The 20,110-nt window shown below is 36.0% G+C and overlaps 2 protein-coding genes across 2 annotated transcripts in view; both read left to right on the top strand.

Moving 5' to 3' along the window:
- Positions 1–641: 641 nt before the first annotated feature.
- exoc8 (exocyst complex component 8) lies at positions 642–4,158 on the top strand. The gene has a single exon (XM_073816427.1). It carries the CDS (start codon positions 764–766, stop codon positions 2,816–2,818), a length of 2,055 nt encoding a protein of 684 aa, XP_073672528.1. The 5' UTR covers positions 642–763; the 3' UTR covers positions 2,819–4,158.
- Positions 4,159–5,191: 1,033 nt separating this feature from the next.
- trim67 (tripartite motif containing 67) overlaps positions 5,192–20,110 on the top strand; it is a 46,334-nt gene continuing 31,415 nt past the window's right edge. The window contains exon 1 of the mRNA XM_073816620.1: positions 5,192–5,956. Coding sequence (XP_073672721.1) covers positions 5,192–5,956 — 765 coding nt within the window. The remainder of the gene's footprint in view (positions 5,957–20,110) is intronic.

Here is a 20,110-nt window from a genome sequence, read left to right as displayed (position 1 = left end):
GTTACACGGAGTTTATAAATCCAAATCGGCACAAAAGACAAATAGAAGAATTATTTGTTGTTTGTCATTTTATTTGTCATTTGCCAATTATTTTTTTATTTTATGATTCATTATTGGCAATAATGAATCATAAAATAAATTGGAATGAAGATTAAATACTTCTGCAAAAATGTTTCCTTACCAACAAGGTGAAAAAGTTTTTCTATATGGTAAGTTTACTCTCAACACTTCCCATCTATAAAGTGGCGGCTAATTTGTTGTGTTTTACTCAAATGGGCGTAATGACATATTTCAAAATGTATATGTAAACTTAAAATAAATAAAATGCATTTTTACTCCAAGTGTTATCATGTGGTACTACGGTATAACCTTTTACTACGGTATAATTGTATAATGTATATTTGTAAGCTGTTTGACAGTGACTGTCCCGATTTTTTTTTTTTTTATAAAACTTTATTTATTTATTGGCAGCAACACTAAAACACATGTAGCATACACCAAATGCAAACAACGTGTTAACAGATGTACACAAATAATTATTAAATTATAAAACATAACAAGTGAGTGAATCTTCGTTGTTATGTACATTATTTTGAAATGTTTGCGCTTCACGTGATGTGACGTCACGGGGAGTCGTCGAGCGTTTCCTGTTGAGGAAGCGAACAGCTCTGCAGCTGAACTGCAATGACAGCCTGATTTTCACACAATTATTTTCATATTTGTGTTTCATTCATAAATATTCTTTCACTTTAATATCAACGAAATGGCAGACACTGGAAATCGTTTGCGTAAACTGCTGGAATCTCCTAATTTTGATCCGCAGTCCTACGTGAAGCAGCTTTCGCAGCAGTCTGATGGTGACCGGGATTTACAAGAACACCGTCAGAAAATACAAACACTCGCAGACGAAACCGCACAAAATTTGAAGAAAAATGTGTATAAGAACTACAGACAGTTTATTGAGACAGCCAAGGAGATTTCGTACCTGGAAAGTGAGATGTATCAGTTGAGTCACATTCTCACTGAGCAGAAGAGCATAATGGAGAGCATTACACAGTCTCTTCTATCAACAGATAAAGATGAAGCAGCCAAAGAGATGCTCGTAGCCTTCCCAAAGGAAACTGAAGAGGTTAAACAAAGAACCCTAACCACACTTTTGGAAAAGGTCGAGGGATGTAAGAACATCATGGAAACCCCAGGCAGATATCTGGTTTATAATGGTGATCTTTTGGAATATGACGCAGACAACATGTCACAGATCCAAAAGGTTCACGCATTTCTGATGAACGATTGCCTGCTCATTGCAACCTGGTTGGCGAACAGACGTGGAGCTGTGAAATACAAGTACAATGCGTTGTATGATCTCGAAAGCTTTGCGGTTGTAAACGTAAAGGACAACCCTCCAATGAAAGACATGTTTAAAATCCTCATGTTCCCCGATAGCCGCATCTTCAAAGCTGAGAACAGCAAGATCAAGAAAGAGTGGCTGGAGATTCTGGAGGAAACAAAGAAAAACAAAGTGGCGAAAGACAAACACATAAAGGAAGAGGAAGTGCCAACGTCGCCAGTCAGACAGGAAGTCTCCACAAACCCATTTGATGACGATGAGCCTCTGGATTCAGAGGAGCTGGTGGATCTGAGTCCTGAATGGATCCAGGAACTTCCAGAAGACCTTGATGTGTGCATCGCTCAGAGAGACTTTGAGGGTGCTGTTGATCTTCTAGATAAACTAAATGAATATCTGAAGGAGCAACCAGTGAGCCCACGGGTGAAGGAGCTCAGGGGGAAAGTGGATGAGCGTGTTCGACAGCTGACGGAGGTTCTGGTGTTCGAACTCTCGCCAGATCGCTCACTCCGTGGAGGACCTAAAGCCACACGGCGAGCCGTCTCTCAACTTATTCGCCTGGGCCAGTCCACAAAGGCCTGTGAGCTATTTTTGAAAAACAGAGCAGCGGCCGTCCAAACTGCCATCCGGCAGCTTCGAATTGAGGGCGCCACGCTGCTTTACATTCAAAAGCTGTGTAACATCTTCTTCACAAGCCTGCTTGAAACCGCCAGGGAGTTTGAGACTGATTTCGCAGGCAACACTGGCTGCTACTCTGCCTTTGTGGTCTGGTCTCGTTCGGTGACGAAGATGTTTGTAGATGCCTTCAGCAAGCAGGTGTTTGACAGCAAGGAAAGCTTATCCACTGCTGCAGAATGCGTGAAGTTTGCCAGTGAGCACTGTATGCAGCTGAGTGAGATTGGCTTGGATCTGACTTTTATTTTACAATCTTTACTCGTGAAAGACATCAGAGCAGCTCTCCAAAGCCAGAAAGACATCATCATAGAAGCAACCAGGCATCGTAACTCTGAGGAGATGTGGCGTAGGATGAACCTGATGACTCCTGAAGCCCTGGCCAAACTCAAAGACGAAATGCGAAGCTGCGGGATCAGCAGTTTCGACCAGTATACTGGAGAGGACTGCTGGGTCAACCTGAGCTACACCATTGTGGCCTTCACCAAGCAGATGATGGCCTTCCTGGAGGAAGGCCTAAAGCTGTACTTCCCAGAGCTGCACATGGTGTTTCTAGAGAGCCTGCGGGAGATCATTCTGGTGGCGGTGCAGCATGTGGACTACAGCCTACGCTGCGAGCAGGAGACCGAGAAAAAGTCCTTTATTCTGCAAAACGCATCGTTCCTGCATGAGACGGTGCTTCCTGTTGTGGAGAAGAGGTTTGAGGAGGGAGTTGGGAAACCAGCCAAACAGCTCCAGGATCTGAGGAAAAGCTCTCGGTCAGTTAGGGTCAACCCTGAGAGCACCATGTCCGTTGTTTAATAGAGATGTTGTCGGACTTGAATGAATGAGACTGCTAATGCACTAACTAGAGGTCTTCAAATCTCAATACATTTCACTACATTGCAATCATGTGACTGCTTTTTGGTTTTGCGATGCACTCCTAACCTCTCACACTCTTTAAAGGACTAGTTAACTGAAAATAAAAATCGTAATTTTTTTTCATCTCTATGTGAAACTTTTATGTTGTTGTACACAGAATACAAAAGGAGAATTTTAAAAAATTCTAATTGTCTCCTTTAAGTCAAATTATGGAAGCCGGTTTCCACCACAGAATAAAATAAAATCAGTAATTGTGACTTTTTATCTCACAATTTGGATTTTTCCTGCAATTCTCAAAAAAGTAATCACAAGATATACAAAGAATTGTGATATGTAAACTGATGTAAGTTGTAAGTGAAAAAAAAGTATATGTAATGAACAGTCTTGCGACTAATTGCAAATTTTTATCAGAGTTCTGAATTTTTTTCTTTCAATTGTGAGTTTGTTTCCCACGATTCTGACTTTTCTTATCTTTGTGAGTATTTTTGCTCTAGTTATGAGTTTTTTTCCCCGAAGTTGTCAGAATTGCTTATAAAACATAATTGAAATTGCAAGTTATCATCTTTATATATTGCAGTTACAACTTACAAACTCACAATTTTATGGACACTTTCTCAGAAGTGTGAGAATTGTGAGACAAATTACCTTTATTATGTGACAGAAACAGGCTTCTATATCAAACCAAATAACTGTATAACAATATATAATATTAAGTGTATTAATTGCGCTTTGTAGAGAAATCAGCTGTTGGTTCTTTAATCATTTATGATCAACTACATTATTAAAGTAAATAGAAATGAATATTGCCCTACTAATTAAAATCTAGAGAATTACAATTCTTTTGTCATTTCAATAAGGATGAAAACACATTTTTATTTATACTGCTTTCTTTTAGTATATTTTTGTATACATAAACTAGTAAACAGTTTTTGTTTAAAAAAAAAAGCAAGACGCATTAAACTCACTTAACATGAAAATGCTGTATTCTTTTGATCCTGTGCTCTAGATGTCAAAGATTTTAAATGTGGTGGTGCCCTCTGGTGTACAGGGAATTGTTCAATAAAAGTAGGGCTCTGTTAAAAAATCCTAAAGCCAGAGTCTTGACAATAACCCGCAGTTATTAAAAATATTCCCCTTTCATCTGTTTTTTTTTCTCTTTCGTACTACTGTTTCTGTTCTCTGCCAAACTTCATATCCTTGATCAAATATTCACAAGGTCTTTTTGTGTTGTGTTTTTGTTGTTTTAGCCCTCTTTAAATTTAAAATATATGAGAAAAATATTTGAGGTGTTTGCACTATTCATTACATTTAAATAAAGCTATTAAATTAACTTCTAAATTCAATTTGAAACAACAATTTTAATGCATACAAGAAAATCTAACTTCTTATTTAATGCAGTCTAGTTTGCACTAACACAAAACATGGATGCAGGTTTTCCAGTATTCTAGATTTGTGTCACCCTCTGGGTTATGACAGGAGTTCATTTTCTCTTGGCAGACCCCCAGCCTAATCTCACGGATCAGTCTTGCGCCTCTGAACAACACGACAGGCATGTGAGAAAGACCAATAGCTTGTGCCTTTGTGCCCCTGATTGTCAAATAAACATTTGAAACTCTGCACAATTAGATTACATTAAATCTGACATTAATCAAATATTCTTTTGTGATTAATGTGTTTTCTATCCTTTTCTCAATTCTCTATTTATTATATAATAAAAAAATAAATAAACTTTATGTATTTCAAGAAAATAAATGTGTATATATAAATACAAATACATTTATATAAATATAATATTTTCTCCATTACCAGTCAATAGATAACTTGTGGTGTGGTGGAGTTATGGTGATGAAGTGCTCATTAATTCTGTGCTGTAATTAGACTGTGAGGGCAGGATGGACTGTAAGCAGCTTGATGCTCGCTGTGAAAAATTCCTTGCCCTAATTATTTACGGCCATTCACAGAAATAGGCTACTGGTCAGCTCTCTCGGATGCCAGCACAATTACAACGCCTGTCCTCCTTTGACGGGGTTGTTTACACACGGGCTTCTTTAAATTGCAAATTAGGTTTTTTTTCCAAACCTCTGACCCTTGAGTACGGGACGAAAATACAAATTCTTCTCGCCGCATTTAATTAGCGGAATTACGGGAGTTGTAGTTTTTAAATGGTCAGCAGAAGCGGCGGGTATCAGCAAAGGTACTACAACGCCCACAACCGTTCTCTCACTGCGCGTGCGCGGAGCGGGTAACGGGAGCTGTCCGCGTCTGGTAGTGCTGCTCTGATTTCATTGAACGGCTGCTCGTGTGAGTGGGTTTATGGACGCAATGGAAGAAGAACTGAAATGCCCGGTTTGCGGTTCTCTCTTTAAGGAACCGATTATTTTACCGTGTTCTCATAATGTCTGCCTGGCGTGTGCCCGGAATATCATCGTGCAGACCCCGGAGGGAGAGACCCCTCCGCAGAACCGATGCTCTGGCACCTCGGACTATGACTATCTGGATATGGACAAGATGAGCATGTACAGCGAGACGGACAGCGGCTACGGCTCATACACGCCGTGTCTGAAGTCTCCCAACGGAGTGCGTGTGTTCCCGCCGGCACTGGTCCACCGCCACTGCTCTATCACCTGCCCGCTGTGTCACCGCAGCGTGTCCCTGGATGAGCGGGGGCTCCGGGGATTTCAGCGTAACCGACTGCTGGAGGCGATTGTGTCCCGCTACCAGCAAAGCCGCGCCGTCTCGGTCAAGTGCCAGCTGTGCGACCGCAATCCGGTGGACGCCACGGTGATGTGCGAGCAGTGCGATGTGTTCTACTGCGCTCCGTGCCAGCAGCGCTGCCACCCTTCCCGCGGACCTCTGGCCAAGCATCGGCTGGTGCCGCCGACTCAAGCGCAGGCGGGGAACGCGCAGCCGGTAGGCGCCTCCGCGCGCAAACAGTCAACTTGCGTGGATCACGAAACGGAGAACTACAGCATGTACTGCGTCAGCTGCAAGACCCCCGTGTGCTACCAGTGTCTGGAGGAGGGAAAACACGGCAAACATGACGTGAAGCCCCTGGCCGCCATGTGGAAACAACACAAGGTAATTAAACAACGTTGTGGCACTGTGACTGTACCATGTCGTACAGTGATGCTATCATATGGTTAAACCATGGTACTTTCTAAAATTCATGTTACACCATGGCATGTTACTTCAAGGTACTTTCAAGAATACCACGGTCATACCTTGGTAATAGTCTTCAATCAATCAATCAATCAATCAAACAAACAAACAAACAAACAAACAAACAAACAAACAAACAAACAAACAAACAAACAAGTTGGTACTTTTTGGTATATGGTACCAAAGAGTACCATGCACACTTAGAAGAAATTATTTTATATAATTTTTTTGTGTGAAAATTATATCACTGGTGTCATATTTGGATCATCTGCTGTGGTTCCATATAGATTTTTTTCTTTTGAAAATTTAATCAAAAGAACCAAAATAGTTTCAAAACGTTATGCAAATAGAATTATTCCCCCCCCCAAAACCTTTCTATGAACAGTTCTTAAAAGAACAATTCCCCCTTAAGAATATAAAAACATATTTTAATATTTTTAAGGTTCCATGGAAGTTAAAGGTTCTTTATTGAACTATGGATGCCAAAACTTTTATTTTTGAAAGTGCAATTGTAAAGATTGTATACAGAATCCTTCTGGGATTCCAAACATGGAGTCTTAACAATTTATGGAATTTATGGAATATATGGATTTATGTATGTATTATTAAACCATATAGTCTATTTATCACTAAAATAAATTAAATTAACTGTAACACAGTCAACAAGTCATTCAGTTAATTAATTTTCATCCTAAAATAATCTTTTTGAACCAAATAGGTTCTTTTTTGTTGGCATTCAGTAAAAACCCAGAACCCTTTTCAATACTTCTGGATACTTTCGATACTTTTTTTTAGAACCTTGGTAATAATTTGAAAATGTTATAATTTCTTTTTAATTCTACTTTTCTGTTCCACGTACAACAACATAAAAGTCTGACATACTGGTGAGTAAATAATGACAGATTTATTTTTTTCTTTTTGTTCAGTCGGTTTTCAGAGTGGTGTTATTTGAATTACCTTGGAATAGCATGCAAACCGAATAAGGAATAAAATCTATTCAATCTATTGAATACGATTTTCTGCTAATAAATGCATGTTCTTGTTAAAGTGCCGCAGGAGATGGTTTACATATTTGGTTTAGACCTCTCAAGTCAAAACAGTTCACACTTAAGCTGTGTCAGTACACACTCACACACTGTCCACTCTTGGATACTCATGCTTGTCTCTGCCCCTTCAGCTCTGCTCTGTGTGTGCGGTATGTGTGTGAGTAGGTCAGTGTAAGTGCCTTATGCTGTACAGTATGTGTGTGCGCTGATGTGCAGTGGCAGGGGGTTGTAGGAAATTGAGGAAAGCTTGTGTGTAGTGGATGGAGAGAGTCACGTTGTGTGTGCGCTGTTTTATTGTAGGCGGGGAGGAACTGTGTGAGTGTATATGAGTCAGTCCAAATTCTACCCTCCCGCTGGGCCTCTTTTTTCTTCATGCAATTTAATGGATTCAGATGGAGCAGACAGAAGAGGTAATTTTATATGTATTGCATGAAGCTGTCAAATTGATCAATTAAATTAGAATACACCTTTAGCCCTTAATTTAGCCTCAATCTCTCTAATCCTACGTTGGGGCACTTTTGGGTCTTTATTATTAAAGTGGTGATTGTGGCAGTGTGCTAGTCATTTATGAACCAAAAATGGGCTGTGAATTATGAAGATGGGACGTATATGTTGCTTTTAGTGAATAAAACATTAGGTTGGAGATTTAAGTACTTAAGTATGTCTAATGATTTCCATCCATTATGATACTTAAGAAGCGAGAAATCTCATCGACTGTAAGTTTTATTGCTGGATTACACATACAGTAATAACCTGCTGTGCTGGGACATATACTGTATATAGAGAGGTGGACAGTTTCAAGTAAAGACATAGGCTGATAAAATATTCTCTGTTAAGCCTGAATTAACCTGACATATCTTTTCAGATCTTTTCCCAGTGAGATTGTATGAAAGCCTTTTTCAAACCTTGAGTAAAAAATAACTTTGATATATAGTTCAAAAATAAGAAATAAAATCAGAGTGTGAGAGATATAGTAACATTGTGATATGAAGCTGCAATTATGAGAAGTCATGATTACAAAAAATAATTCACAATTGGGAGATGTAGCAAAATTACAGAAAATTGTGAAATATGCAGTGACATTGTGAGCTATAAAGACACAATTACAAGAAATATAGTCACAATTGTGAGATATAAAGTCACAATTATGCGAAATAAAGTCACATTTATGAAACAAAATCACATTGTAAAATATTAAGTTACAATTACAAGAAATAAAGTTATAATTATTAAATTTAAAGTCACAATTATAAAAAAAAAAAATAAGCAGAAATGGGGGATATACAGTCACACTGTGCAATATAAAGTACAATCATAATAACAATTTTACAATTACAAGAAATAGTCACAATTGTGAGATATAAAGTCACAATTATAAAAAAATAATCACAATTCGGAGATATAAAGTCACATTGTACAATATAAAGTTACAATTATGCTAAATAAAGTCAAATCTGTGAAACATAAAAGCAAACTGTAAAATATTAAGTCACAATTACAAGAAATAAAGTCATAATTCCAAGGTATAATATTATAAAAATAGTGACAATATGGATATATAAAGTCACATTGTGCAATATAGTCACAATTATGCTAAATAAAGTCAAATCTGTGAAACATAAAAGCACATTGTAAAATATTTAGTCACAATTACAAGAAATAAAGTCATAATTATGGGGTATAATATTATAAAACATAGTGACAATATGGAGATATAAAGTCACATTGTGCAATATAGTCACAGTTATGCAACATTAAGTCACATTTGTGAAACATAAAATCATATTGTAAAATATGTCACAATTACAAGAAATAAAGTCACACTGTGCAATATAGCCACAATTATGCTAAACAAAGAACAAATATAATAACATAATTGAACAGTTACAAGAAATAAAGTCACAATTGTGAGATATAAAGTCACATTGTGCAATATAGTCACAATTATGCTAAATAAAGTCAAATCTGTAAAAACATAAAATCACATTGTAAAACATTTAGTCACAATTACAAGGAATAAAGTCATAATTATGAGGTATATTATAAAAATAGTGACAATATGGAGATATAAAGTCACATTGTGCAATATAAAGTCACAGTTATGCAACATAAAGTCACATTTGTGAAACATAAAATCACATTGCAAAATAAGTCACAATTACAAGAAATAAAGTCACACTGTGCAATATAGCCACAATTATGCTAAACAAAGAACAAATATAATAACATAATTGAACAGTTACAAGAAATAAAGTCACAATTGTGAGATATAAAGTCACATTGTGCAATATAGTCACAATTATGCTAAATAAAGTCAAATCTGTAAAAACATAAAATCACATTGTAAAACATTTAGTCACAATTACAAGGAATAAAGTCATAATTATGAGGTATATTATAAAAATAGTGACAATATGGAGATATAAAGTCACATTGTGCAATATAAAGTCACAGTTATGCAACATAAAGTCACATTTGTGAAACATAAAATCACATTGCAAAATAAGTCACAATTACAAGAAATAAAGTCACACTGTGCAACATAGCCACAATTATGCTAAACAAAGAACAAATATAATAACATAATTGAACAGTTGCAAGAAATAAAGTCACAAATGTGAGATATAAAGTCACAATTATTGAAAAAAAACACAGTTGGAAGATATAAAGTCACATTGTACAATATGAAGTCGCAGTTATGCAAAATAAAGTCACATCTGTGAAACATAAAAGCACATCGCAAAATATTAAGTTACAATTACAAGAAATAAAGTCACACTGTGCAATATAACCACTAAACCAAGTAAAAATATAATAACGTAATTTAACAGTTACAAGAAATAAAGTCGCAGTTGTGAGATATAGTCACAATTGTAAAAAAAAAAAGTCACATTGTGCAATATAAAGTAAAATTATAATAAGATAATTAAATAAATAATTAAGTCACAATAATGAGAAATAATGTTGTAATTGGGAGAAATACAGTGGCAGTTACGTAACATAAAGTCACATTTACTTCTGTGAGGCATAAATAGGCTTCCATAGAATGGAAAATTTGCCATGTTGTACTTGTGTTCACCTGTCACCACTTCAATTTGTTTAGAGCGCATTAATTTGATATTGACTTATTTATTTCCCTGTGCTGTGTGTATTTGAGCATATTTGGAAGGTGTTCTGTTGCTGTGGAACTCAGCTAAAGTCAATACACACACTCCCATAGTGGATTACTATTAGATGACCCTTGACCTCTGAACTCTAACCCCTTCCTTAAACACTATCCATTAGGGCTAGATCGTTTCAGCATCGTCATCGCGATGTACGCATGCGCGATAGTCACATCGTGGCAGTCACGATGCAGGGCAAAAAAAAATGTATGTGTGTCTGATTTAAAAATGTACTTTCTATATTTCTGAACTTTCTATTCACGGATCTATATTTGTCTAAAATAAAGTAATTAACTCATGTTTAAAGGTTCTTTAAAAGCTACAATGCACACGTTGCTTCACCTACTTCATGCATGCAGTCTCTGCGTGCGCATGGCCAAATGAGCGCGGGACGGGAGAAAAACGCCGAAATGGAAGATTTGGTCGCAAAAAGAACCGCAACGTCGGTCATATGGAAGTATTTTGGATACAAAAAGGATGCTGCTGACCAAAAACAGGTGCTTTGTCGGGAGTGCCTGGCAGTTGTTGCCACAACTCGCGGAAACACTATGAATTTAAGGGGACCGTTCACATGTCGTGCCTAAAAATGCGTGTAAAACGCTATAGGCACCGCTTTCTCCTTCTTTCCAGAGCCATAGAGAAAGATTCTCTATGTTTCTCTATGGCTCTGCTTCTTTCCAAAGCGCTCTGTAACTTGAGTGGCAGAGTGGCGTCTGCCGTTGCTAAGCAACCATGACCCGCAAGTTTCAGCAAAGATAAATAAACAAAGATAAATGGATTTCCAAAACTAAAAATTGCTTGCAGTAGCTCTGCTGCTAAAAAATGTTATCCCTGTAACAGCTATGATCAGCTGTTCCTCCATCTTGGCTAAGCTTTTTAATGTTTTTCGTGAAAGGAAGAAGCTGATTTCCCTTTCATCAGGGTAAAAGCAACATTCATTATTAATTTCATATTAGAGCCTTCATTTGCCTGAATTGACAGTGAATAAGGTGAGTCAAACTGTTTATGAAACTACCCAAAATAAGCTTTAAAAAGTATTTTATTTCAGGGTTTTGATTATACTGTACTTTTACATTTTTTTATTCTTTGGAAATGCTTACAAAATTACCCCAATTATTCTTGTATTATTATTTGATTTTTAAGCAGTTCAGAACAACTTGATGAACATAAATGAATTTGTACACATCGCAGTATATATCTCAAGAAAAAAAAATATATTGCAATGTAATTTTTTCCCAATATCGTGCAGCCCTACTACCCATCAACCTGACGCTGACCTCCTACATCTGTCCTCTAAATAGCGTTGAGAGTCAAGATTATGTAGAAATGTTAATGTGGCTGTATTATGTGCTGCAAGCAGATGGCTAGTTGTCACACTTTTTACTCCAGTGAGTACTGAAAATCCTAGACACCTTCAAGTCTTGGCTGAAAAGGTGCCGACGCACACAAAAAGAGATTCAGGTCATTTATTTTATCACATGATGACCTTACACTGAGAAAAATGATACTTTGGATCAACCTTAAAACTCTGATTTGTTAATATACTAGCTGAGGTATAATATTATACAAATAGTGACAATATGGAGATATTAAGTCACATTGTGCAATATAGCCACAGTTATGCAAAATAAAGTCACATTTGTGAAACATAAAATCACATTGTAAAATAAGTCACAATTACAAGAAATAAAGTCACACTGTGCGATATAGCCACAATTATGCTAAACAAAGTAAAAATATAATAACATCATTTAACAGTTACAAGAAATAAAGTCGCAATTGTGAGATATAAAGTCAAAATTGTTAAAAAAATAATCAAAATTGGAAGACATAAATTCACATTGTGCAATATAGTCACAATTATGCTAAATAAAGTCAAATCTATGAAACTTAAAAGCACATTGTAAAATATTAAGCCACAATTACAAGAAATAAAGTCATAATTATGAGGTATAACATTATAGTGACAATATGGAGACATAAAGTCACATTGTGCAATATAAAGTCATAGTTATGACAACAAAATCACATTGTAAAATATTAAGTCACAATTACAAGAAAAAAAATATTGTGCATATTGTGCAATATAGCAACAATTATGCTAAACAAATTAAAAATATAATGACGTAATTTAACAGTTAAAAGCTGTTAAGATATAAAGCACGTTGTGCAGTAAAGTCACTGTTATGCAAAATAAAGTCACATTTGTAAATTAACAATTAAAAATATAATAACGTAAATTAACAGTTACAAGAAATAAAGATATAAAGTCACATTGTGCAATATAGTCACAAGAAATAAAGTCTGAAATAAATTTTGAGGTATAATATTGTAAAAAAAAAATAGTGACAATGTCACTAGAAAAAAATATAAACTGAATAAAAATGGCTCTAGCATCAATACACATAATATGTCTTCTGTCAATTGAAAAACCTGTGAGGAAATGCCACACAGTGAATAAATATAAAGTGAATAAAAACAATTCTAGTGCCTAGACACGTAATGCAGGAATGCCGTCTCCTTCCACACATATTCATAAATACAGTGTGTGGGAATAGCTGTGACCTCCTCCTCCACACACATTTATAACACGCAATGATGGTTTCGCCTTGCATGTACTGTACACACACACACACACACACACACACACACACACACACACACACACACACACACACACACACACACACACACTAGCAGATCGAATGTAGGTTAGATGTTTCAGACTGAAATATGCAATACAACTCCTCCATATGCCATCGCTTGGGACTGTGTGTGTGTGTGTGTGTGTGTGTGTGTGTGTGTGTGTGTGTGTGTGTGTGTATGTGTGTGTGTAAGGAGCCTTTTTCACGTTTTTCCTGCCGGCTATCTGTGACCAAGGAAACAGCTCAGTAAACTCAGGCCACTGACTGAAACGATCTTAATACAGACCAGACTTCAGCAAATAAGACATGGAAACAGTGTAACAGGAATGTTTCTTAAAGAAAATAAAATGATTAAAAAAAAAAAAAAAAAACTTTTGTTTTTTGTAAAAATCATGAAATACAAAAATAATAGCTCACATTTTTTGACTTTGTTGACATTTGTGAATATTTGTGAAGTCAAAGATGGTCAGCCAGCAGGGTTTGATATGCAGCTATTCATAGAGAAGACAGGAAAAGACAGAAAGAGAGAGAGACATAAATATAGAGAGAGCTTCACACATCCTCCTACAAATATGACCCGGTCTGTTTAACGCCTAAGTACAGAATCCTGTAATACAGCAGGTTTCCATGGTTACACATGAATATTACGTCAATGTTTCATTTTCCCACACAACTGAAAAGAACCATCATTGACTGTGGTTTCTTCAGACAGGCTGAACAGACAACCTCTCACCTCCCCACTGTGAAAAAAAATGTCCATGTTAAAATCTGTCTGACTTAAATGTCAAATATTTTGCTCAAAATCTAAATAAATAAATTAAATACAAATAAATATATAAATAAAAATTTTATATGAAGCTTACATTTAGGACCACATCATTTTTTTATTATATAAAATGTAATTTAATTTTACTTTTTGTAATTTATTCTAAATGGTGGTTGTTAATAATAGAAGATTTCCATTTTTTTTTTTTTTTTTTATATATAACCGTGATACTGTCTGAGATTAAAGATCTCATTCACAGGAGTGTCCTGGCCAAAATGGGCAGCAATACAGTCAGTTACATCACAAATATACACCACACAGACAGACTAATGATACTTAAAATAATTGCATATTGTTAAATCATCTTCCATTTGCCGGATAACTGATTTAAAATGATCCAAAGGCAGCAAATTTTGTAATTTCAGTTTTGAATGGAGAAGATTCCAATCAAACGGCACTGCATACATAAAAGCCTTCTTACCTAGTTCAGTTCAAATAAAAGGAATAAAGTGAACTGAACTAATTTTTACTTTTTAAGTTACAATTAGATACTATATTATTATTTTTAGCACCACAAGAACAATAATAACATTTGCCATCCTATTTATTTGTCTTGAAAATAATGTTTTAATGACATTTTAATTTAGGGGAGAAATGTTACTGTTCCTGAAATATTTCATGACCACATTATAGTGAATAATGCCTTAAATTTCATTCTGTTCCTCACTTAGTGAAGACTCAGTAAAGAGTATAAATGAGTCTAAAGGCTTTTTTATGGATTTTGAACAATGTGGTCATTTGTTAACATTAGTTAATGTTTAACTAACACGAATAAACAATGAACAATACATTTATTAATATTTGTTAACATTAGTTAATAAAAATACAGTTGTTGTTTGTTCATGTTAGTTCACAGTGCATTAGTAGTGCATTAGGTTAGTTCACCCAGAAATAAAAATTTGCCCATTATTTACTCACCCTTAATGCATCCTATGTGTATATGACTTTTTTTTTTTCAGTTGAATTCAATAGGAGTTATATTAAAAATGTGTATGGCTCCTCCAAGCTTTATAATGGCAATGGGTGGGTGTTTCTCTTCAACAGTCCAAAGCAAGTCCAATAAAGCACATCCATCCAATTAAAAAATGTGTAAGGTGCTGTAGCGAATCAATGCATTTTTGTAAGAAGATCATTCATATTTAAAATCTGAGTCTCAATTTTACTTTTTTATGAATTTGAGCAACATACATTAAGGCTGAGTAAATGCCACAATTTTAATTTTGGTGAAGGGTGTACTTTGTAATATTTACTAGCAATTCCTTATTGAAAATGGTTTTAGGTAATTACAAACAAACCTCAAGCAACACAATTAATTAGGTTTTTAAATTTTTAAGATACATTTTGATGTAGAAAGACTCATTAGTGTACTAACAGTGTTGCTATGAATATTGGAATATATTAAATATACTGGAGTGATGAGTGTAAACAAACCTTAGGGCTTTCCTAGTGTCGGCGTATAACACACATTTTCAATTCCCTCTTACTGCAGTTAATCTGAATTTGTCTCGCAGCATCACAGAATGAATAAAAAACTGATGAGCAAAAAGCAAAAGTGATGAATGCAATCAGGGGAAACGGCTAAAGAATTGACAAATGTGCGTGTAACCTTCATTTCATTGTTTAGAGCAAGATATGCTCCTTATTTCTTAGCACCATTGCAGCGGTCTGTCAAATATGTCAACTGTCTTTCCATTTCAAACATCAAACAACAGAGATGTGCAGATAAATGGAGGCGAGAGACAGAGAGGGATGTTGTGATCAGTAGGGAGATTTGTGTGAGCGGGTCAGATGGGTGATTGGTTCTGCTGACCTCCAGATGTACAGCATTAATCACACAGCTGCCCACAGAGACAGAGACAAAGGCTCCACTCCAAAACCTAATGAGCTGCTTGCACTGCAGAAATCATTTTCTTCATTAGTCATTTTGTCTTGTTTTTCAATAAAAAATATCAAAGGATTCTTAAAACAAGATCAATTTATTTAAGGAACAAAACTGGGTAAGATATTAAGATACAGAGGTCAAAAGTTTACATCCCCCTTTCAGAATCTGCAAAATGTTAATTATTTTACCAAAATAAGGGGGATCATACAAAATGCATGTGATGGTTTATTTAGTACTAAGCTGAATAAGGTATTTCACATAAAATATGTTTGCATATAGTCCACAAGAGAATATAATAGATGAATTTATAAAAATGACCCCGTTCAAAAGTTTACACTCCCCTTGATTTTTAATAATGTGTTCTTACCTGAATGATCCAGAGCTGTGTGTTTTGTTTTGTTTTGGGTGTAGTGATAGTTGTTCATGAGTCCCTTGTTTGTCCTGAACAGTTAAACTGCCTGCTATTCTTCTAATCCTTCAGGTCCCACAAATTATTTGTTTTTCCAGCATTTTTGTGTATTTAAACCCTTTCCAACAATGACTGTATGATTTTGAGATCCATTTTTTTCACAATGAGGACAACTGAGGCACTCATATGCAACTATTACAGAAGGTTCAAACACTCACTGATGGTTCAGAAGGAAAAATTATGCATTAAGAGCTGGGGGTGAAAACTTTTGAACAGAATGGAGATGTGTACATTTTTTTTTAAATATTGCTCTTCAGAGGCTACAGAAGATATTTATTGCATATACAGTTGTATCAATGCAGTAAGTATCAATGTAAAAAATGACAGATTAGCATGGAAAACAAATGATGAAAGATAGATGCGAAACAAATAAACCCTTTGTGGGAGTTGTATGAGAGCCTGACAAACTGACGCTGCATTTGACAGCAGGGGAAGGATCAAGGAGGATCAAGGGAGTATGGCTTTTTAATAATTCATTTCATTGGTTCAACAATATTCACTTTTGTTTCACTTTTTGTTTTTTTCTTGCTAAGCTAATTACAATGTCTAGATCACAGTTACAATTCTTTATTGTTTATTTTTAGCATTTGTTTTTAAAATTGAGGTAATGAAGTTGTATGTCAGTGAGCCAAAGTCAAAGTGATCACATCTCAAACGCATTTAGCACTTAGTTCAGTCAAGTAGTGCCGGCGTACACTGTGACTTCACATTGCATTTCATTTAGTTTGCAGTGTGGTCAATAGTTTTACTTAAATTTAAAATAGTAATAACAAATGGAGAATGTCTCTTTTCTAAAATTGGTGACCCTATTTATAGGGGTCCATTTCAGTTAGAATGCTTGAAAGGTCTCTGCCCAGGAAGAGGTACTTCAGTACATTTTGGAAGAGAGTCAGAAAGGGCGGTAGTTTAGATGTGTATTTAGCGCACTCTCCCTGAGGACTCACTATCAAGGTCACTACTACATCAGGACAGATTTGTATCGTCTTCTACACACACACATGCACGTATACACATTAAACAAACACACAATCTCAGTCCAGCAAACATGCTGATAAGCCAAGTGTCCAATTGCTCTGTCAAAAAAATCAACCAACAGCAGTTATTGAAATGTCACGCATGCCTCTGTGATGTCCTGAACACACACACACACACACACACACACACACACACACACACTGCTCGTCTTCCACTGTCTCTAAATTCAATTCCCGTCTCATCAGCTCTTGAAGTAGATAATGGGATAATAGCGCTTCGTCCTTTAGCAAGATAGAGAGCCTAAATAAAGAAGCTCCACTTGTGATTTCACAAGTGTGTGATTTCATATTAGCATAGCATTTTCTCAGAGCTTTTCACATTATTATTACTTTCTTTCTATCTATCTTTCTTTTAAAAGATTAACCTCATTTTGTTCCTTATTCGAAAGAAAAGTATGCAAATTTGAGTCATCCAGTAATCAGCCTGCAGAATGTATAGAACTGAAATTCATTTGACCTCATCTGTGTAAGTGAGTCAGACCACCTGACCTTTGCACTGACTGTGGTCAATAAACTACAACTACGTGACATCTTGGACTTTAAAGTCTGTTGACACCATTATAACAAAGCAAGGGAAGACAACTGAGCTTATTTCTTTGTTTGATTCTTTGGTTGAAATTAGTCTGAGTAGCGTGCAGGAGGGACAGATTGTACATGGTCTGTGGACACAAAAGAGGGGTGGGACGGTGACCCTGATGCATCATTGACCCCAGCGGTGTCCTGGTGTCTTCTTCTTGATCACACAGGCACACATACTGGGAGAAGTGGGCCATGGGAAGGGTATCTGTCAGGGTCTTGTTAGCAGGCTGGACAGCTTGCCCCGGCAGATGGCACGTTAATAGAGCGAGGAGATCTGTCTGTGTGTGTGCTTGTGTTTGTTTATGTGTGTTTCTTTTGTTGATTTAAGACTCTGATCGAAGAAGGCCAGGGAGGGCCTAGAGGAAGAGGAGCAGGTGGGAAGGAAATGTGTGTGTGCGTCTCTGTGGACTCGTGCCAGGGTGTTTTCCACAGACTTGAGTGATCATTAGTCAAACCAGATACCCAACGAAGAGACCCTCTGTTGTGTGCGTTATGGGAGCAGTGTTTAAAAAATAACAAAGATCTTATATAAGCAATAATCATAAGGAATTTACAACAAATAAATAAAAAAGACAATAAATATTGTATACAGTGCTTTGCGAAAGTATTTATACCCCTTTTTTCACATTTTATGTTGTGATCCCTAAATCATTCTACATTCCATACACCACAGTGGCAAATCAAAAAACAGGTTTTTAAAATTTGTGCAAATTTATTAAAAATAAAACACTGAAATTATAACATTGCATAAGTATTCATACCCTTATTTGGGACAGTTGAAATTTAGATTTGGAAAGACAAACATCTTAATAAAAAGGTCTAAAAGCTGAAAATGTATATCAGAGCAAAAACCAAGCCCTGAGGTGAAAAAAAAAAACAGGACAATGACCCTAAGCGCACAGCAAGAGTGGCATATAGACAACTCTGTGAATGTCCTTGAGTGGTCCAGCCAGAGCCTGGGCTTAAACCCAATCAAGCATTCCTGGAGAAACCTGAAAATGTGTGTCTGTCCTAACCTAACATAGCTTGAGAGGTGAAGAGGTGAGGAGAAGAATGGCAGGTAATTGCCAAATGTTGATGTGCAAAGCTTGTTTTATTATACACAAAAAGACCTGAGGCTGTAAAGGTGCTTCAGCTAAGTACTTAGTTAAGGGTATGAATACTTATGCAATGTACTTATTTAAATTTTTGTTGTGACAATTCTTTTTTTTTTTTGCTTTGTCATAATGTTGTATGGACTGTAGATTGATGTGGAAAATAGTAATTTAAAGCAGTTTAACATAAGGCTGCAATATAACAAAACATGGAAAAAATGAAGGGGTATGAATACTTTTGCAAGGCATTGTATAGTGTTACAGTTTGTAATGTCTGTTTTCTATTTTAACATATTTTGAAATGTAGTTTATTTCTGTGATAGTAAAACTTAATTTTCTTCATTGTCACTCCGTCTTCAGTGTCACGTGATCCTTCAGAAATCATTCTAATATGCTGATTTAATGCTCAAGAAATTTAATATTATTATACATTTTTAAAAAAGTTGTGTTGCTTAATATTTCTGTGGAAACCTTTTTTTTTTTTGATAAACATAAAGTTAAAAAGAACACTGCAGTTGCTGTTCTGCTTAGTATTGCTATACTGCATGAATAGACACGTTTACAGACATTGAAGAGAATATATTATTTATTGATCTTTTCCCAATCTTTTTCTTTTATTGAGAGATCTGCTGGTGAGTGATTTTTCAGTGTTTCTACTAAATCTGGATTAATGAGTTCTGCATCTTGGTTTAGGTTCTCACTCCAACTGCTGTCAAATGTCCATCGGGCTCAGGCTGAGGGTTTTATTAGAGATCAGATTAGAATTAGATTGTTGGCACATGTAGTACATTAGGCTAAGATTTTAACTAAAAAGAAACCACAATGCAAAGCTGTTGTTTGCCTTGAGAAGATCATTTTGAAATGATCTTATTCCTGCTGCCTGTGGATTATGGAGGTCTAGTAAACCTCTGAGCAGAGCCTTTTGTGACTGGGTATTAAATTGACATTGACAGTGTTTCAGTAATCTAAAGCCGATTCTGCACAGACCCAATACAACGCATCAAAATCATTTAGACCCTGACGGATGAGTTTTGTTTGGGAAAAGGTTGACAAGACATGAGAAAGAGTTGAGTTCGATTGATTGAAACGTGTGAAGTCAAATTGCAATAGTGAATGTTTTAGGACTAGTTCACATGCTAGCTGTGTTGAGCATTGTTGGCTTCGTGTTAGGTGCTGTAAATGTTGGGTGGTGCTTGAGTATGCTGGGTGGTGTTTTTAGAATGTTTGGAATGATGTGGGGCTTGGGGGTATTGAGTAGTGTTTGAAGATTCTTGGAAAGGGTAAAGTTGGATTAGCAGAACTTGATCATGGTTTTGTGGTTTAGGATGTTGGTT

The sequence above is a fragment of the Garra rufa genome, chromosome 13, assembly GCF_049309525.1.
Source record: "Garra rufa chromosome 13, GarRuf1.0, whole genome shotgun sequence".
Taxonomy (NCBI): domain Eukaryota; kingdom Metazoa; phylum Chordata; class Actinopteri; order Cypriniformes; family Cyprinidae; genus Garra; species Garra rufa.
Note: the sequence above shows the minus strand (reverse complement) of the source record. Positions and strands in the feature narration are given on the sequence as shown.